This window comes from Oryza brachyantha, chromosome 1 (genome assembly GCF_000231095.2).
Source record: "Oryza brachyantha chromosome 1, ObraRS2, whole genome shotgun sequence".
In the NCBI taxonomy this organism is placed as follows: domain Eukaryota; kingdom Viridiplantae; phylum Streptophyta; class Magnoliopsida; order Poales; family Poaceae; genus Oryza; species Oryza brachyantha.
In genome coordinates this window covers 23276432-23295534 of record NC_023163.2, presented here as the reverse complement: position 1 = coordinate 23295534, position 19103 = coordinate 23276432, and the positions used below count along the sequence as shown (strand labels likewise).

General features: G+C 44.6%; 4 protein-coding genes across 6 annotated transcripts; 1 reads left to right on the top strand and 3 right to left on the bottom strand.

The window, feature by feature from the left end:
• The first annotated feature begins 37 nt into the window (after nucleotides 1–37).
• Nucleotides 38–1541, top strand: LOC102706066 (mucin-1-like). The gene has a single exon (XM_015832589.2). It carries the CDS (start codon nucleotides 681–683, stop codon nucleotides 1284–1286), a length of 606 nt encoding a protein of 201 aa, XP_015688075.1. The 5' UTR covers nucleotides 38–680; the 3' UTR covers nucleotides 1287–1541.
• A 1259-nt stretch (nucleotides 1542–2800) lies between these two features.
• Nucleotides 2801–6732, bottom strand: LOC102706607 (clathrin interactor EPSIN 1-like). Of its 3 annotated transcripts, XM_015835910.2 has the most exons (12): nucleotides 6492–6730; nucleotides 6346–6397; nucleotides 6119–6198; nucleotides 5903–5981; nucleotides 5744–5827; nucleotides 5513–5658; nucleotides 5156–5422; nucleotides 4845–5008; nucleotides 4507–4682; nucleotides 3998–4262; nucleotides 3647–3910; nucleotides 2801–3340 (listed from the first exon to the last, which is right to left on the bottom strand). In XM_015835910.2, exons 1-12 carry the CDS (start codon nucleotides 6530–6532, stop codon nucleotides 3213–3215), a joined length of 1746 nt encoding a protein of 581 aa, XP_015691396.1. In that variant the 5' UTR covers nucleotides 6533–6730; the 3' UTR covers nucleotides 2801–3212. The 3 variants fall into 3 exon arrangements, with proteins under 3 accessions (XP_015691396.1, XP_015691389.1, XP_015691392.1); XM_015835903.2 differs by having other exon boundaries at nucleotides 3647–4262; nucleotides 6492–6732; XM_015835906.2 differs by having other exon boundaries at nucleotides 3647–4250; nucleotides 6492–6732.
• A 2762-nt stretch (nucleotides 6733–9494) lies between these two features.
• On the bottom strand, nucleotides 9495–10380 carry LOC121053314 (zinc finger CCCH domain-containing protein 10-like). The gene has a single exon (XM_040520121.1). The coding sequence runs from the start codon at nucleotides 10296–10298 to the stop codon at nucleotides 9573–9575; it is 726 nt and encodes a 241-aa protein (XP_040376055.1). The 5' UTR covers nucleotides 10299–10380; the 3' UTR covers nucleotides 9495–9572.
• A 2701-nt stretch (nucleotides 10381–13081) lies between these two features.
• Nucleotides 13082–17712, bottom strand: LOC102706331 (proline-rich receptor-like protein kinase PERK9). Its single transcript, XM_006644612.3, has 8 exons — nucleotides 16100–17712; nucleotides 15611–16015; nucleotides 15415–15501; nucleotides 15260–15330; nucleotides 15082–15158; nucleotides 14865–15012; nucleotides 13719–13880; nucleotides 13082–13638 (listed from the first exon to the last, which is right to left on the bottom strand). Exons 1-8 carry the CDS (start codon nucleotides 16965–16967, stop codon nucleotides 13453–13455), a joined length of 2004 nt encoding a protein of 667 aa, XP_006644675.1. The 5' UTR covers nucleotides 16968–17712; the 3' UTR covers nucleotides 13082–13452.
• Between the last annotated feature and the right edge of the window lie 1391 nt (nucleotides 17713–19103).

Below are 19103 nucleotides of genomic sequence, written 5' to 3'. Positions count from 1 at the left end.
CATGCTCGAGAACTTGTTAAATTTTTTTATAATGCAGACGTTAGTTTTCTCTGAAGCTAAGCTTGTTTCCTTAAAAAAAAGAAAGTTAAACAAAAAATGAAGAGAAAAGAATCTTGTCGTGCCTTCTCAAATGGCCCATTTAAGAATATATATGTTCAAGGCCAACTCGGCAACTACTTCCCAGCTGTTGCAGCTGTTCGTCCCGAACTGTCGATCCAGCCATGAGCAACCGTCGATGGCGCGGCCGCTTTTGACGCGCCCGGGTATCAATCGAGCACCGGGGCGGGTGGCAATTGGCACACACGGTTCACGCAAGAGTCGCGAGATTCTGATGTGTCTTCGCCCTCGGCGTCGGCGAGGGCACGGGGACCTTCTCACCGCCTCGCCGGTCACCTTGCCTTCGCCGTTCATCCTCCCCCTCCCTCGCGCCCTTGCGTGGCGTCGATCGATCGGCCGAAGAATCGTCACGCGTTTCGGCCTCGTCGACGTAATGGTTGTTCCTTCATGCTTTCTTCGTCGGCTCCTCGCTCACGCCGTTTCCTCTTTTGCATGCGTGCGAACCAGGAGAAGCCTCCAGCGCCGCCGACGTCGTCGTCCACGAGCCGTTCGCCACCGCGCCTACTTCGCCAGCTGCCCCGGCCGCCGTATGGACTCCGGCGTTCACCCCAGCAGCGCTGTCCATGTCCTTCGGCGACGCCACCGCTGGCAATGTAGGCGAGGAGGAGGCTAACGAAGCTGTGGATGCTGGGGAGGAGAAGCCGAGCCGAGGGGATGAGACCCCGGAGCCGGAGGAGGTGAAGGCTTCGGGAAGAAACGAAGCGCCGGCGGGGAAGAAGCCCGACGAACTATATCTCGCGGAAGCGGCGGAGAGTGAGACGCTTCCGCGGCCAACCGCGCAGCACGCGGCGCTGGCGCCCGACCGCCCCGACGACGCCGACACGGTCAAGCCCGGCGGCGGGTGCACGACGCCGCCGCCGCCGCCGGCGCATGACTCGGAGGGGTCCGACACGCAGAGCGCGGACGACCACGGCAGCCCGCAGAGCGAGAAGCCAAGGACGGCGTCGTCGGCGGGCGCCGCGAAGCGGGACGTGGCTCCCTCCAGCTCCATGTCGTCGAGGCTGCTCGCGTTCCGGTCATTCTCGCGGGACAGGAGAGCGAAGGCGCAGCCGGCGGACGCGGCGCCGTCTCCTGGAGACCACAGGCCGCCGGCGCACGGCAAGGCGCGGGACGAGGAAGGTGAGCACAAGGAGAAGGGCAGGGAGAGGCGGAGACGGTTTTGGAAGTGAAGGTGTTCCTGCTGCTGTGAGATGAACGACGAGGAATTAAATTTTGCACGGTTGATTTTCCTTTGATTTGCTTTAACTCTGCAAGTGGGGGGCAGCGATCTTTGAAGCACTCCCTAATTTTGTAATCTTAAACATTTTCCATTGGTTTGGCGTTGTAATTATGTCTATAACCTTAACCATTTTTCATTGGTTTGGCATTGTAATCATATCATCTTTTACAGATAAAATAAATAAATAAATAAATATGATACTATTTGAAAGCATTTTCTGATGGAGTGACGAATACATATGGATCACAGTAATCTCCAGTACCTCCAAAATGTTCGTTTGGCTGACTCTTAAGGACAGATTTTAAAGAGTTTTTTAATATTCTTAAAAAGTATATCAAATTATCATATTTTTCAGTGTAAAAATTTAGTGTCTCGAGTACCATGTATCTTGAGGTATCAGAATTTTACACTAAAATTTTTGGTATCTCAAAATGCTTTTTAATGATATAAAAGAACTCCATATTAAATACTAAAGCTATGGTAAAGAAGAAATGGGATCCCTCGCTGGCATCATATCATCCTAAAATGCAAGCTATGCAATTAAGGAAAAAAATAGGGCTATTGAACCTCGTCAATAGCTCAACATCAGCGAAATAGGGTTGCTCGTCGCTGGAGCAGTAGCCGGGTTTTCTGTCCATGGTGTGGGGAGTTCAATTCTAAACTCCGAACCCCAACGCCCCACACAGGTAAGGCTAGTCCCTGGATCTTACATGAAGCGGATGAAACCCTTCTCCTTCAGGCAAAGGACAGTGTTCCGCAAAGGCCCAAGCCGCTCCACGCCAGGTTCTGTGACAAAGCAAACTGTCACTACTGAGCAAGTTTAATAGTATAGCCAACTATTAGCTCCAATTCATCTATAGTTAATCTAATAGCCAACTCATACAATAGTTACCTACAAAACATCCATACATGGTCCCACATGTCATACACATGTTTTGTCTTGGAGCCCGTGTGCAGCTGGCTACAAATTAGTAGCACACCTCTCTTCTCTCTTCTCTTATCTCTTTAAAATATGCTTATAGTTGGTTTATAGCCTGCTATTATATCTGCTCTAAGCATCAGAATGCTTTGCATTTACTCTTTTTTTTTAATCAAAAAAATCATATGAACCTTTTTTGCAGGGTAGGCTAAGATAGCCGACCAAAAATATTAAGATTGGGGAAGGGGTAAATACATGTGGTTTTTACAACCTCAGCGTTAAGATTGCTGAGTCCGGCATTGCCGGATGAAAACCGAAAAAGACAAGCTACAGTACAAGCGACTGCCTAGCTGTTAGCTGCTTGGAACAACCCAGCTTGCAGCCGAGTTACAATCTCTTCTCAGATGACATTGAACAGCGCTGATGGGTTGACTGCTTTAGCCTGAAAAATTCTCGCATTGCGCTCTTTCCAAATCATATGAACATTTATCACATATTACATTCGCTTTATATTATACGATGGTTTAACCATCTCTATATTCATATTGACACTAATAGACATATTTATTGATCTATGGATGAATTTGGATATTAACAAAACATCAAATATCCTTTTACAATTGTTACCATCGCATTGTCTCTTTACTCGTGTAAATAAAACATATCATTGGCAATAAGTACAAAAGGTATTAACACCTCAAGTACAGAAGTAATGCTGACTATTAGGCAACACGTCTCCCGATCATCGCAGAGTTTGGTGGCTATATACACGTATACTCTTATAGGCATGGAACTGTACGAATGCTCCAATGAGTACTCCGCAAGAACCATAGAATAAAAGGCATATGCCAATTTATGACTAAGGAGAGTATCCTGGATAAAAATCACTTGAAGCTTCCCAGATGTTGGTGCTGAAAATAACCTCTTCCCCTGGCTGTTTCTGTCGAAGATGGCAAACTAGACCTGACAAGGACCGGTGATGTCCATTGTCTCCCCCATGTACCACGTAGTATCTGGGCCTTTATCCTTAGATCCATTGCTCAGCGGTCCGACAACCCCAACATTAGAAAGATTGCTCTTCTTTGCTGCATATTACAACAATAGAACATGAGCAACAATGCATCTGCCTTTTCAGCATCATTAGCCCTTTGGGTTGTGCTTGATGACCCTTGTGTTTTCTTGTAAGGATACTGATGATCTAACATGTACTTCAGTAGGAATAGTTACTTCTCTATGCAAGACTAAACAACCTATGGTCCCATTGTAACTATCTTCCGTGGTTTTTTACAGTAGCGTAAAAATCAAGATGTAAACTCAGACATGCATAGTACAATTTATGCCTGCGAACTTGCACCACATGCATAACAGAAAAAAGGGGGGAAAATACTTACATGAAGTTATATTCAAATCGATCAATCCTTTGCTCAAAGAATCGGCCCATATACCAGACTTGACCTGAAAAGTCTCTTTCTTCGCAGCTGATTTTGATGCTGACATCGAGTCCTGCCCAAGCATTTTGATGGACTCAGTTGAACTTGTTGTGGCAGATCCTGAGTTTGAAGTGAAGGCACCAAAATTAAGTTCCTCCAAAGGACGACGGTCAGAACTTCTGGGACCCCCAGAAGAATCCCATGGCAGTTCAGTAACATTTGAGGCTGTGTTAGAAGAAAATGTTTCGAAAGATTCAGATACATCAAAACTCTTCAGTGGAATTACAGCAAAAGGATCAAACACTTCATTACTTGAATGTTGTGGTCTAGGAGATTTTCCTTGAGAAGATCTGCTTGTCGAGCCACTAAATGAGAACTCTGTGTTTGAAGGAAATGAGGCGGCAAAGGATTGTTGGAAGGGATCAAAAACGGAAGGAGAAGGATGCGCAATGGAAGACGATTTTTGCTCTGATGACTTGTTAGGACTACCACGTACTGAGAACTGTGTGTCTGAAGTAATTGAATTAGCAGAGGACAGTCTGCCAGCAAACAAATCAATGTTGTCCTGCATTGACATCTGAAAATAAAACCGATGTGTAGAATAATGAAGTCACAATTTCGAATTCCTCAAGTATTTTATTCAACAAATATGTGGATAGAAACACATAATGAATGAGGTTTCAACAATATAGTTCATGTAAATTATGAATCTTCAGCCTTTTCTTTTCACTTTCTTCATAGTTGAGTAGGACGTTCTCACAAACATTTAGGGATTGAAAAATGAATCATGGCAGAAAAAAAAGCCTTAGTGAAGTATAAACCTGAGTATGAGAAACTGTTGCTGCATCCAATGGAGCATCGGCTAATTGGAAAGCTGTATCTGCAAATAAATCAACCTCTGGTACAGGCGTTGCTGCTGAAGTGGACGTAGAAGAATCAACAAAGTCATCCATCAAGTTTGGCCCAAAGAGATCTAGATGATTAGATCTCGTGGTAGCTGTTCCAGTTGAGTTCAAAAGATACAGCCAAGTAAATTTCCCAGTTGGCAGAATGGTGAATATGGTCAGATAAAAATAAATCCGTAGCACTTTACGCATGAGTAAAACATTGTAATCATACAGCACAAATGAATATTTAGATACTGCAAATAAATACTTACCAGACATTGATGATCCTCGTGGGTTAAAGTCATCAGACATTGAAGATCCTCGTGGGTTAAAGTCATCGTCATCCTCATTTTCCCATTTCTTTGAGCTTGGGGCTTCAGGTGTGGTGCTAAGATTTGCCGATGATTTTGAGTGTGAAGTTGAGAAATCTTGATTTCTTTTATACACACAATAAAATTATCAGATTTAGTAATTTAAGATTGGATTCCGAAGTCAATCGTTCAATAACTTGATAAACAAAAGGTATCAATATTATCTATTTTTAATGACGAGACCTCAAAAAGGAGTAGAATTGGGAATGTACCTTCTGCCATGCCGTTCACTCTTTTTTGACTTATAACTGGTTGCACTATCAGTAATTTCTTTTGACCCTTCACTGTTCCTGCTGTAGTTAGACCTTGTTTCTTTGTTGTTCTTTCTCCATTCTGTGTCTTTGTAGCTATCCTTGAATGATCCCACCTCCCTTGAACCTCCTGTGCTCCCATAGCGGCTACCAGATGAGTAGCTAGCACTGCCAAATGATGCTGCACTCGATTTGTGCGTTATTCCAGTTGATGATAAGCCAAAATACCTAGACAAATGATTCATGAAAAGAAGTGAACATCAAATTTACAGGCAAATGCAGTAATGTCTGTCTCCACTGGGCTACAGAATGTGTTACTTGTCCCTAGTAGCGGCAGCCTTCTCTCTGACCTCTTGAAGCTTCTCCCTGTCATCCAATAATGCTAGAACAGTTTCAGCCTTCTTGCGCACATTGAGCCCAACATCTTTTCCATTAGGCTCCAAATACTCAAATCTTGTGAGTTTCTTCCCAAAGAAAAGGAGCATAAGATGATAAGTACTATAAACAATGAAATATCAATATCTAGAAAAACTAGCCAAGGATCCATACTGCGATTTGTGAGCTATTGTCAACTATGCCATCTACGGCGCGCTCGGTACCATTTGCTAGAAGGTACTCGATCACAGCCAAAGCCTGTGATGAGAGAAACATCCTGTTATGAAGAAATCAGTCCAAACAGTGGATCAACCGAACAATCAATCCTATTACCTTATACACGTGACGCCAATTCGCGCCAGTGTTCCCCAGCCGTTGCCGCAACACATTCATGATCATTTCACATTCACCACTGGCAACGAAACAAGATAGCAACGGGATCATGGGAGCAATCATAATGCGCAATGCCCCGAAGCGGTGAACTCGATATGCTAAATTCTCAGAAATAGAAGGGAAAAGTTTTGGCTGTTGCTGAGTTTTTGTACTCACAATCTCTTGGTGGCCCGGGCGATGTCTGCCAAGTCGGAACCGTGCGGCCCCCACGGCTCGTCGCTGGTGGCATCAAGAACCTGCATATGAGATCGGGGGGAAAACTTCAATCGCCAATCACAAATTCCACCATTACTAGTAAAACAACAAACCATTTGGCCGCCCAAAATTCCATATTTCGACTCTTGACGGCAGAATCGAAAGGAAAAACAAAAAGAGGTCCTGACCTTCTGCTCGATTTCCGGCACCTTCAGCACTTTAAGATTCACCTCCCTCCTCCTGGAAGAACAAAAAAAAAAGATTAAAAAAATGCTCTAGAAGGTAGGAACACACCCAGAGAGCAGGATGAGAGAAAAAAAAAACTGATCCTTACAAGTCCCGGACGGTCTGGTCGAGCACCTTCCTGAAATCCATGGCGGCGAGACGGGATCGGACCAAGAGGATGCCACGATCGCGGCGACGACTCGGGAGCTGCTTCGGCTACCCGCTGTCCCGCCTGCCTGTTCTTCTCTCTCTCTCCCCTTAGGGCTCCGTGCAGGAATCAGGATGCGCAGGCAGGCAGGCGGGGTTGGAGACCGCGAGACGACGCGCAGAGGGGAGGAAAGAGGGCGCCGCGGAATGACGACGAGCGCGCGCGCGGACCGGCCGCCGTGTGTCCTCAGAATTACGCTACGCACGAATGCACGATACATACGACTCCTTCCTCCCCCCACGGATGCCTTGGGCTGCTCGAAACGGTCGAGCCCATGGTTTCAGCCGTGGGCCGAGACAAGAAGACTGGACGACTTCCCCACCTTCTTTTATCTTTTTTTTCTTCTCTCTCTCTATATTTATCTTTCGTAGGATAGAGAACTGTATGCATTTGTCTTACTCCTGACCAGTGTTCAGATCCATCGTCTATCTTATTTTCATCTAGTGCTGCACTCCGTGGCTGAGCATGATTGCTGTCATCGGTGCCTCCATACATGGCTATGCTTGGAGCATAAGATCTCCTTTTGTACAATTTTTACTTTCTAATTTTGATTTAAGATTTGTTTTAATCTCACGTGAGGTCATGCGCAGATTGAGTTCAACAACCTCCGTCTTTTCACTTCTGTTTATACTTATAAGCCTAAATTTGAATTTTCAGTTTTAAATTTAGATAATTTTAGGAGCTTTTTCATTAAAGTTTATTTTTCAGTCTTGTCTTTTATATGGCTAAATATACATAGAAACTAATGAATAATCTAGTAAAAAACATAACCAGATTGTTGGAATGGTTCTTCTAGGCTATGGAATACGCATTTGAACATGCAAATGAAATATCAAAAGTTCTTCATTGCTTCTATAGAATACACATTTGAATATATATATCGTTTAGTAGTTTAAGATCAGCGCCTGCAATTTCAGGATCAAGGTTCTTCATTGCTTTTATGGCTCTTCGAGGTTCATCCGAAAGCTGTAAACCAGTGTGAACAAGATCGAGCAGCAAGCTCAAAGCAAACACACAGGTCGAATCATTCTTCAGGACCTTGAGACAAACATCAAAAATGCGATCAGCTACCGGCAAGTTATTTTCACCCTTGTACAAAGCTTTGAGGTATCTCCAGGGGCTTTCATTCTGAGGGTTTGCCAGAATAGCCCCAACTGTGTAATCCACTTCCAAGGCTTGCATTATTACTACAAGGCCCCAAGTACTGGGGATCTTGTTATTACAAGATATCTCTGTTGCAAAACATACGCACCATACTCCAGTTTAATCATTTTGGTCCTCAGTTAATCAGCCAAAAAAAAAAGGTTAGAAAGGCACTCCGGGTGCAGGAGTAGGACAAAACACACGTAGAGCAAGAATAGCAATATAGTCCATTCGTTAATAAATCACGGGCATGCATATAGATTTTCAGACTACTATGGTAGAGATTTAGGGCCAGATGGATTAAAGGTGAAAATTGTATAACACACTAAAAAATTCAAAGCCGGACAAGCATATCAATTGGCCGTATTCCAAGCTGAATTATTAAAGACATCTTCCACAAGCAGCTGGTTACAGTATGGTACAAGTACAACAATTCTAGTATTAGAGCTCACCTTTATCTCATAGGTTTGCTCAATTAGCATCTAAAAATAACTCTTGCACGATAGACCGAAGAAGAACACCGGCAAAGTATGCAGATTGAAATCAAACACCTTTTGCACTACCATAAATCAGATCTGCCCACAAGAAAAATAATATTTTCCTGATTTTTGCTGAACCCGTTAAGTCTCCATCAAAAACAATTTCGTATACCCCAGTCAATGTGATCATCACAACTATACTCATATCAAATTCCCAATAAAGAGAACTTCTAAAATAACTCTAGCTAAGCTGTAATTTGCAAATATCCCATCAAGCTATTACGGTAACAAGTGAAGGCTATTTCTACACATCCTTACGGTAAGTAAGCGAATCTACTAACATGCAAATTCAATTTTAATATAAAAAAGAATAACATAGTTTTACTGATGGTAAACGTTTACATGTATAATTTTTTTAAAAAAGTTATATTATATGCTAAAAGAAAAATAATATTAAAAAAATAACGAACGTCCGCGTGGAAAAATAACCCACGCGAACTAAATAGCCCTTTTGACAGACACGGTGCTGGCGGTCAGTTCACGCGCACAGCTTAAACATCTAGCACGCTCGCCAAATAGCCACACCCGGTAACGGTATCTAGCTTCTTTTTTTAGCCTTGAGCAGATACTATGAGTTTCAGTACATACCAAATTTTAGATAGAAAACAGTGGTATCTCACGGTACCTTATTAAGGATGAGAAAAATGCTCTCTTTGAAATCATTATTTGAGTGGAGCAACAAAAGCATCGATTTATTGGCAAAGACCTCAATAGATTTGGTATTCTTCTGTTGCACTCATCAATGCTCAAATGGCGTACTCTCCCTAGCAGTACATATGTATAATCAAATATATGTATAGTTAAATTATCTTCGTCCGAAGTTACTAAGTATATATACGGAATTTACAAGGAGGGGCGGAGCTATAGCACATCCGTGGGGTTAGCCGACCTCGATGATCTCTGACGAAATCTATTTTGTTATATTGTTTAGGTAGCTAAGATGATACTAAAATTAAGTAAGATTAGCGTATTTCGACTCAGGTGAGCCCGATAAACTAATTTTTTAGCTCCGTCCCTATTTCCAAGTATATGTACGGATATAAGTAGCTGGTAATAAAGGATATTTGCCCCCACACACAAATGAGGGATCAATATATACAACAAAAAAACTAATTTTTTTTCAGAAAATTCAACAAAACAGATACCTATATTATCGAAAAAAATCGACTACAACATGGCGTTCTGATCTTACAATTAATTAAGACTGGCCTAATATTTACAACGGATTTGTTGACAACAAACAGAACACAGAATACAATGTTTTTCGTTGACAACAAATCATATAGTTGTAGATCTCATCTCAAGCGTAAGTCATTAGAAGATCAGGCATCCATTCCGCGCGTGACTCTTCCTCTTCCTCTTCCTCTTCCATCACATCCCTCGCATTTATAAGTTGCATTGCAAGGATATCCATGCCCATGTCCATGTCCATGCCCATGCCCATGCTGGCTCGCTCGGCTGGCTGCAGTTGATACTTCGCTTCCGTCGGAGACACCGGAGGTGAGTACTCCCACGTCGTCGATGGAGACCTCGGCGAGAGCGTGTCGACAGCACCACCCGCGATCCGCAGCTCCCTGTCATTGTGGGCGAAGAAGCATACCCGGCGAGTGCACAGGCTGCCGGAGAGGCACGGCCGGGTGCGGTAGCGCGACGGGTGCAGCCACAGCTCGAACGTCCCGTGCGCGAGCGGGCACCGGGCACCACGCGGGCACGCGCCGTTGCGAAAGTCCGGGCACGGGTCGCCGTCGTAGGCGGCGCGGCGCGGGTCGCGGCGCCGCGCGGCCTCGCCCGGGTGCGCGTAGGGGCACGACGTCCAGTCGTGCGCCCGCGAGAGGGGGCACCGCCGGACCTTGAACTCGTACATCATCGTGAGGTCCTCCTCGCGCGCGCGGAGCTCGTCCACCGTCGCCGCCTCGCCGCCGCCGGCAAGGCTCGCCCCCCGCGCAGCGAGGAGCTCCGCCACCGCAAGCTGGAGCTGGTCCAGGCGGAGAGACGCAACGCGTGCCCGTGCCCGCGCCCGCGCCATGGATGGCTGCGGGTGATCAGCCCGCTTTGTTGGGGGACTAAACAGATTAGATCGTCCACGGGATTATATATCATACGGCACGGCGGCGGCGGTGTGTTCCGCGAGACGCGGGGGGCGATGCATTGGATTTATACCGCGGAGGAAGTGGCGCGAGGCCGAGTACGAATCAATTTACGGTTTCCTGGGGTTGTTCGTCCCGACAGGGCCACGTGGACCGGACCGCCTCGGACGCGAAGGCTGCACACTTGCTGCCTGACAAGTCTCGATGGGGTGCTTCGCGTCGGGAGCCATCGAGATGATCTCAACGGTGGTCCTGGCAACATCGCAGCGGCGGCCATACGGCCGACGGAAGCGAACTCTGCTTTATTCCATGCTTTCTTCGATCTAGCTTTAGCTGGGTATTACTTTACGGTATTGCCTCTGTCTAGATATTATAATATAATAATTATATATTATACACCTACCAATTACCAACAGTACTAGTATGGTGGCTCCTGGCCGCCGGGCGCCGGCAAGAAGCCTCCACGTTGTTTTTTATGGGCCAGAAATTCTCAGTCAAACTAAAGAAAAATTACAATAGCAATAAAAAAAGAAACAAATCGGACAGAGAAACCGATCTGATAGATCACGTAAGAAAATAAGAAAAAAAAGAGAAGATATTTTTTTTTCAGTCGGACAGTTATAAGAGAAAAAAGTCTGATCAATAGCAATAAAACAGAGAAACCAATCGGACAAATCATATATAAAAAATAAGAAAAAAATTTTTAATAGGACAATTAAAAGAGAAAAGAACGGTTTTTTAATTGGACAAGGAAAATCCCCGTTAAACAATCTCAACAATACAAAATAAAGACACAATAAAATGTTTATGTGCATTATAATGATCGGTACACTATGCGTAATAAAGTTTAGAAAAATCTAAACCTTAGATTAAATATTTTAAAATAATTGATATTGAGGGAAGAGTCCATCTATAAATACAATTTGGAAACATCTAAAATTCCACTTAAAATGAATCAGATTAGAAATACAATTTCAGAATTAAGAAAAATAATAAAGAAGTCCATGCGCAAATAAATATCTAATTAAAAATTTTAAAATAATTGATGTTGAAGGAAAATTCAATCTATAAATACAATTTAGAAATTTAAAATAAAGAAAAATAAAAAGATTCCATGTGTAAATACAGTTTAAAAATTCAAATCTCGATTAAAAATTTTAAAATAATTGATATTGAGGGAGGAGTCCATCTATAAATACAATTTGGAAATATCTAAAATTTCAGTTAAAAATTAGAAAAAATTAAGAGAAAACATCAATATAAGTACAATTTAGAAATATCTAAAATTTGAATTATAAATTAAATATTATGTAGAAAAGAGTTTAGATATAAGTACAATTTAGACATGCAAATGTTGTTCCATGTAAAAAATAATTTAAAAAATTTAAAATCGAATTAACAATTAAAACCTAATTATTATGAAGATAACATACTCTATATAGCTATAATTTATAATGATGATAGCCATACAATATGTGCGGACCACCGTACTAGTTTTAGTTTTAGGTATGAGCATCAGATCGAGCCGTAGTCGGACTGCACACTTTACACCTGAAGCGTTTGCCCTTATACCCGAAACACACGCTTCTGGAAGGTAAGCTACGTAGGACCAGTTTAGGTAGGTCTGGCCAGTGATAAAACCACTAGTATTATTATTCCCCGAGGATTTCACATGCTGCTGACGCAGTACGCAGTACGCGCAACAACCTCACGCGAACGCGGCCACGCACGCGCGAATACAGCGGCATTCTACTCTCGACCGTGGGTCATTTGGATCTATCAAATAATGTCAGAGGGTCCTGAATAAATTAAACATAACTCTAGCTCTCATTTCTAATGATCTTTCATAGAAAATTTCAGGAGGGGTTTAATGAAGACTCTCATGGTAATAACAAGGGTAGAAGTACTCAACCCCAACGCCTCATGGCGCATCCTCCCCTCTTCGTACGTGTGTTTGTTTTTATATAAATCATGTTGTTGGTTGATCTCTAGCCCACAAACCAAAAAGAAGCGATGGGCTCACTCCACTCTAGACCCAGGAACGGGTCCAGAGGACTCGTACGTACCCACGTTTTCGGCCCATCCCCGCATTATACCTCCGCGGCACAGCATGCCGGCTTCCGAGTGTGACGACTGACGAGCCACGCCATTCAGCTTCACGCATCCGGTTTGCTGGGCTTGGGCTCCCCCGCTTGGGCCAGCAACCAGTATACTGTGTTCCCGTCGGTTCCCATCGTGATCTAGCCCAGCTCAAAGACGCCCGGAGTACGCTGGATGGCGAAGCAAACAAAAGGACGGGAAAATAACGGGCGACGGCGACGGCGACCGACAGATCGACGTCCATCCGCGGTCGAGCCTCGCCATCACTCCAGTCCAGGCCCAGATGGTACGACTCCGCCATCCACTGCTGGGTTCTCCCCACCCCCACCCCCATCATGTGGTCGCCGCTATAAATCATCACGCATTAAGATAGTCGATTTTATCAACGGCCGATCGGTCGACGCGACGCAGAGGCGAGATCCACGCGAATCTCAATGATCCAGCACTGTGCTCCTACCAGCAGCAGCAGATGTTTGCGTCGCAAGTGACACGGCAACCACCGTTACGACAAGCGAAACGGTTTGAGCGCAGGCAACGGGAGGAGGCGAATTTCTCTCAAGAACTTGAACAAACGAGGACACAGGGCATGAGAATTTATCGAGGCATGCACACGGTAGTACTCCAATAAGATGTATGCTATCCAATAAGTGTACCTGTGCTCAAAACAAGGGACTGAGAGAATGTAAGCAACCACTGATAAGCTTTACAGCCTTATCCTTCCAGAGACTTGCAGTGCAAGGACAGTAATCTGGCCTGCTCAAAAAGCAGCGAACACAATACAGTTGTTTATCGGCGAATGCCAAGAATCAAACATCTGTATACTCTTCACTGAAAAGGGAAAATGAAGGAAAGATTTACTTATCTCCTCAAAGAATGCAAAATTTTATTCCATGGAGAACATGAATTGCCTCAGGTGGAAAAAAATCATGTAAAAGAGATAATTACATGTAAAGAATGGCCAAAAAATTGTTAATGATCTTGTGCTGAACATGTTTACAAATCTCTTCGGCTTCTCCAGCTAGCTTGGCTCATCTCGTCACTACAATCTCGGCTGCCGAATTCTCTCAGCTGGAACAATCTAATTTCTTCAGACTGTGGTTCTAAGAATACTTCACTGCGGCCAGGTTGGAGGCCATTGTTCAAGTTAGAGTCCGCTAAACTATCTAGTGCTCTAACCACCTGAGAGACGCAAAGAAAACATCATTTCTTTTGTCGTTTGGTATCATTAGTTCATATATGAATTTGGATGTGTTCGTTACCTGCCCCATCCGCGGTCTCATTGCTGCAGAATGACGAATGCACGCAGCTGCGGCTCCTATCATATGATACATCTCATTTTCATCAAATCTGTTTTCCATCCTTGGATCAGGAAGGCCACCAAAGTCTCGATGTTCAATTGCCTTGATGAGAAGCGGCCGAGCCTGAAATTTCTCAACATAAATCAGGTTTGGTTTGAGATCGTAACACTGGTAAAATCATCCCAGTCCATATATCTTCATGATGGTATGGTATAAACATTACTGCATATATTGCAATAGTTTTATTGCTCATATTAATAGGACCAGCATATTTTATGTTCACATTATACAAAGCTAAAAAAAGCTATCATGGAACCCTTCAAAACAGAGAATAACCAGAAGGAATGTCCTAGACTTAGGTGTCACTTGTGCACTGCATCAGTTCCTTTATGATTGCTATGCACATATCTAAATAGGTACATGATAATTGGTGTCTTTCCCTCTGTCCTTCGAATTGCTTAAGTCCTTGCCAAGTTCTCATCTAGCCTCTTTCATGACTCATCAAAGCTTGTGGTTGTAAGACTGCATTAAATAAGTTCATCCACTTTTTGTATGCCACTCTGGAAGAATAATCAGGTTGCCTACTTTTGTAAAAGCTCCAACCCTTGAACTTTTAGCTAACTTGGTTCTCTCCATATCACTTCCTCAGACGACATATCATGAAAGTGGGGCTGTGGGGCCAACGAAAGGACTAACAGACTACAGCTGCTAGAATCATATTGGCAAAGTTGTAAATAAAAGAATTGAAAAGTTGACTGAATTTTAAGAGATAGGCGAACTAAGTTACATGCCACGAGGACTTAAAAAGTGGCATATACTAGATCCTACAGATCTAGGTATTGTAATCAGCACTGTGGAGCAAAAACTCAGCAGCCAAACCATTAAATGGATTATATATAGTTATACACCTATCAGGGTTTGACAGCAATATCTTGTTTATATACTACACCTCAATCTCATTAAAAGTAGTGGAGGTGAAACACTCAATCCTATCATTTGTTAAGAAACCTCAATCAAACAAACATATGCTGAAAAATCTGAAATATATGCATATCTGAGGACCTAAACCAAGTGAAATAGACAATTCAGAATATTTTTGTAACTCACCCACTCAACAAGACTCTCGTCTCCCAGTGGCTGTGAAGCATCAACAGGTTTTCTTCCTGTAATAAGCTCCAAAAGAACGACTCCAAAAGAATATACATCAGATTTTGCAGTCAACTTTCCGGACAATGCATATTCTGGAGCCAAATACCTATAATTATAAATCAGATATTAGCCATAAAATACCTGAGAACTGTGAGGTTCTAGCATGTTTACATACCCAAATGTACCCATGACACGTGTAGTGACATGCGTATTGGAGTCAGCTGCTAGCCTTGCAAGTCCAAAATCAGAAACCTGGCATTTTTTAAAGGGTAAAAAGTTATAAAAATAAACATGAATTGAGAATAACATCAAAGTGTCTGAGAATGGATGTCATACACCAACTGGTAGCATACCTGAGCTTCGAAGTTGTCATCCAATAAAATATTGGATGATTTAATATCTCTATGTATAATCCGAGGATGACCTGGTGAATAGAGACAGGGCAATAGTAAGAAAAGTTATCATATTTATGCTAAAGGATTAGCGTAGCAAAGGAAAGTAGAATTACAATCTTCATGCAGATAAGCAATTCCACGGGCTGCTCCGGCTGCAATCTTAACCCTTGTTCGCCAATCAAGAACTGCCGCTTCACTTACTGCAATTTCAAGGGTATGTTTTGTGATCAGATAAGCATACTCAGCCTCAATGAAGCTAAAAGCAAAGAAAAAATTTCGAAGGCTACTAGAATTGACAAAAATTCTCACCATGGAGATGGTAATAAAGCGTATTGTTTGGAACAAAATCATAAACAAGCATCCGCTGGCCATCTGATATGCAGTAGCCAACTAGTGAAACCAAATGTCTATGATGTACTCTGCTGATAGTATCAACTTCGGCCTTGAACTCACGTTCGCCCTGCCCATTCCCAATCTTAAGCTTCTTGACAGCCACAAGACGATTATCTGGCAAGATGCCCTTGTACACACACCCAAATCCACCTTCTCCCAATAGGTTTTGCTCTGCAAAGCCATTTGTAAATTCTGCCAAATTTTCTGGAGTGAACAGCATCCTGGAGTACCCAATGGCAGAATCAGCTGGTGAATATGGATACCCATGGCTCCCCGCACTGAACATCCTGAGCGGATATCCAGGTGATCTAAAAAATGCATCTGAGAGTACAAACAATTGACATCAACTTCGATGGATAAAATTAGGATCCGCACATATAGCTGTACACTCACAATTAGGAGTACCTGATGTTAGCGAGGATCCACCGGAAGATGGAAAGTAATTGGGCGGTGGCAGGGGAGCTGGCTGCTGCGTCGGCAGCGGTGCAGGAGGCTCTATCCGCCGTCGCTTCTTCTTGACGAACCAAATAGTAGCACCGACAAAGCTGAGCATAGCAAGGCCGGCAAGTGCTACAATTGTGGTGGCTGCCTCCCTCGATATCTCGATGTTTTTGCCGGCGCCACTTGATGCACGGGTCGAGTTCGAATGCGACCTCGCAGACGACCGTGGCACGTAATGCGGCTTGATGTGATATCGCGGCGGCGGTGGGGAGGTGACTCTTGGTGGGGGAGGAGGCGGATACACTACAGCAGGCGCTGGAGCTGGAACAGGCGACGCCGACGGTGGGTGAAATGGAGGTGGCGATGGCGGCGAGAAGGTAGGAGGCGGCGGTGGGGGCAGAGACGGCGGCGGGGGTGACGGGTACACCCGTGGCTGGACGCGCGGCTGGTCAGTCGCCATCGGCGGCGGCGGCGCGTTCACCTCCACCTGGGGCGGCGACGGAGGTGGGGACGGTGGCGGAGACGGTGGAAGTGATGGAGGAGGAGATTCTGGCGGTGGCGGTGACAATGCCGGCGGCGGCGATGAAGGAAATGACTCCGGGGGAGAGGAGACCGGAGCTGCGCTACTCACCGGCGAAGCTGACGTCGCCGGAGGCCAAGAATGGTACGACGCGGAGACAGGCGGCGGCGAGGAGGAAGACGCGTACGGGCAGGCCGGCGGGCGCGGCGCGGGCTGCGGCTGCGGCTGGCCATACTCCCCCGTCGGCGCGACGTACACCGACGAGGCCATCTTCGGAGGCAGGAAGGGATCCGCGTAGGCGCCCATCCCCATCCCCACCACCACCCTCCGCAAGAATCTCCACGGCAGCGAAGCGTGGACGCGCAGGCAGGGGATCTGCAGCTCCCCGCCGACGGCCAGATCTCCCTCTCGGCTGCCCCCAATCAGCAGCCGCCCACCGAACTGCCGCAATGGAGCCTACCACCCACCACCTGCCCCGGCGGCTCCCGACAGCGACGGGCAACGCGCCTCAAGATCCAAATCCTCCCGGGCAAGCGACGGCGACCCAGATCACAGCGAGCTTAACCCAGCCCAATGAGCACACCGCCGGCGCCGACCAAGAAGCCAGCGGCCACACAGCGCTCCTCAGCTCAGCTCAGCTCAGCTCCTCGGTCGCCAACGCCGAGATCCCAGGCCCAGCGCTGGCGATCGATCCCTCCGCCGCCAAGTGCAATGCAGCACCGCCCACCTATCCCTCTCTCGGCTCACCACGCCGAGCTGCCCCCTGTCGCTCCCTTCCCCCTCCTTGCCTTCCTTCCTGCCTTGGTGTCCGTGGCTGACAGTAGAGCAGTAGTAGTATAATTTTCCTCCCTCTCTCTCCCTCTCTTTTCCTGAGAAGAAAAAAAAAAACGTTCTTTTCTTTCTTTGGTGCGTGCAAGGGGTTGGTGCGAAGTCTATGGGAGATAGCTGGACTGAGAAGAGCAAGCATAAAGGCAGCGTACAGCATCGGGAGTTGAGTTGAGGCGAGGAGAGGAAGAAAATTAAAAAAAAAGCTTTAAAAAGGAGCAAACGAAAAAAAAAAACTACTACTAGTAGGAGTAGTATTTCTCGTTGCATGGGTTGTCGCTAGTGGCTCCACGACCACCACACCACAGCTCACCCCACTGGCATCGCCTCTCCCCGCGCGGTGCGGGTGGTGGTGGAAACCCGGAAAATGAACAGCGGGAAGCGGTGGAAATGCTGCTGATGCAGAGAGCAGCCACCACCGCGCCTCGGGGCCCCGTACGCGCGGGCGCGGCGCCGGCTATTGTATTCGCGAGGAGCAGAGACTGACGCGGAACGGCAAGTTGGGGTTTGTTTTGCGCGCGGCCAGCCAGCCACCCTGTAGCAGCTCGACGGAAGAGGAGGAGTAATTTACTGCGTACGACGACGAGGGGGTAAACATCGGGGTTTGGGACTTTGGATTTTGGAGAGCGATGGTCTACTGGTGGTGGTGTACGTGGATGCGTGGGGTTAAAAAATGTTTCGGATTTTGGGTGGCTTTAATGGCTGGGTTTGGATTGTGTGGTGCTTTTGTTCGTCCCTCTTGTTGCACAGTGTAATTCTGTGGCCTGGTATTTTATTCGCTTTTTAGATTCAGGGATTTTTTTAAGTCTTTTGTTATATCAAATGTTTAGATATTAATTAAGCATATTAAATATAGACTGATAACAAAAATAATTGCATAAATAAATGCTATTTCATTAGACAATTTTTTTAAGTCTAATTAAGTCATGATTAGCAAATGTTTACTATAGCATCATATTCACTAATTATGGACTAATTAGGCTCAATAGATTCGTCTCGTGAAATAATCCAAAGTACGAGATGAGTTTTATTAATAGTCTACTTAAAAAAAAAGCTACGAGGAACCAAACACCTGTAGTACAGACGTACGGTAGTTATTCTTGACTGCCATCATTTTAGTTGCAGGTTCTCTACAAGTGCTTGAAACGGTGGCTTTTGCGGAACTTTTGATTTAAAACCTACTGGTATAGGGTTAATTGTTTGGCTTTTTATGGAAAAAAGTCATACGGAATATTTGTAAAAAATTAATTTGTTAATAAACTTATATATATTCTTATCGATTTAAAAACCAAGGCTGAAAAATAAACTTTCGTGAAAATTTTTTTTCTAAAATTAACTTAAAATTTAAGATTGAAAATTTAAATTTTGGCTTAAACATAAAGAAGTAAAACGAGGGGGGTGATATGTAACATCAATCCCTAAAATACTAAAATATTCCACCGCAAGCATACATTAGGATGACAAAATCACTTTCAGGGTCATCTATTGATTTTTTTTTTGAAAAAACAAAATGACTTATTTGCAAACAAAACATAACTTGTAAATAAATTTTAAAGCAAAGAATAAAAAAATAAACTATGATAACAAAATACAAAATTAACTTTATCTAAGATTAAAAATTTA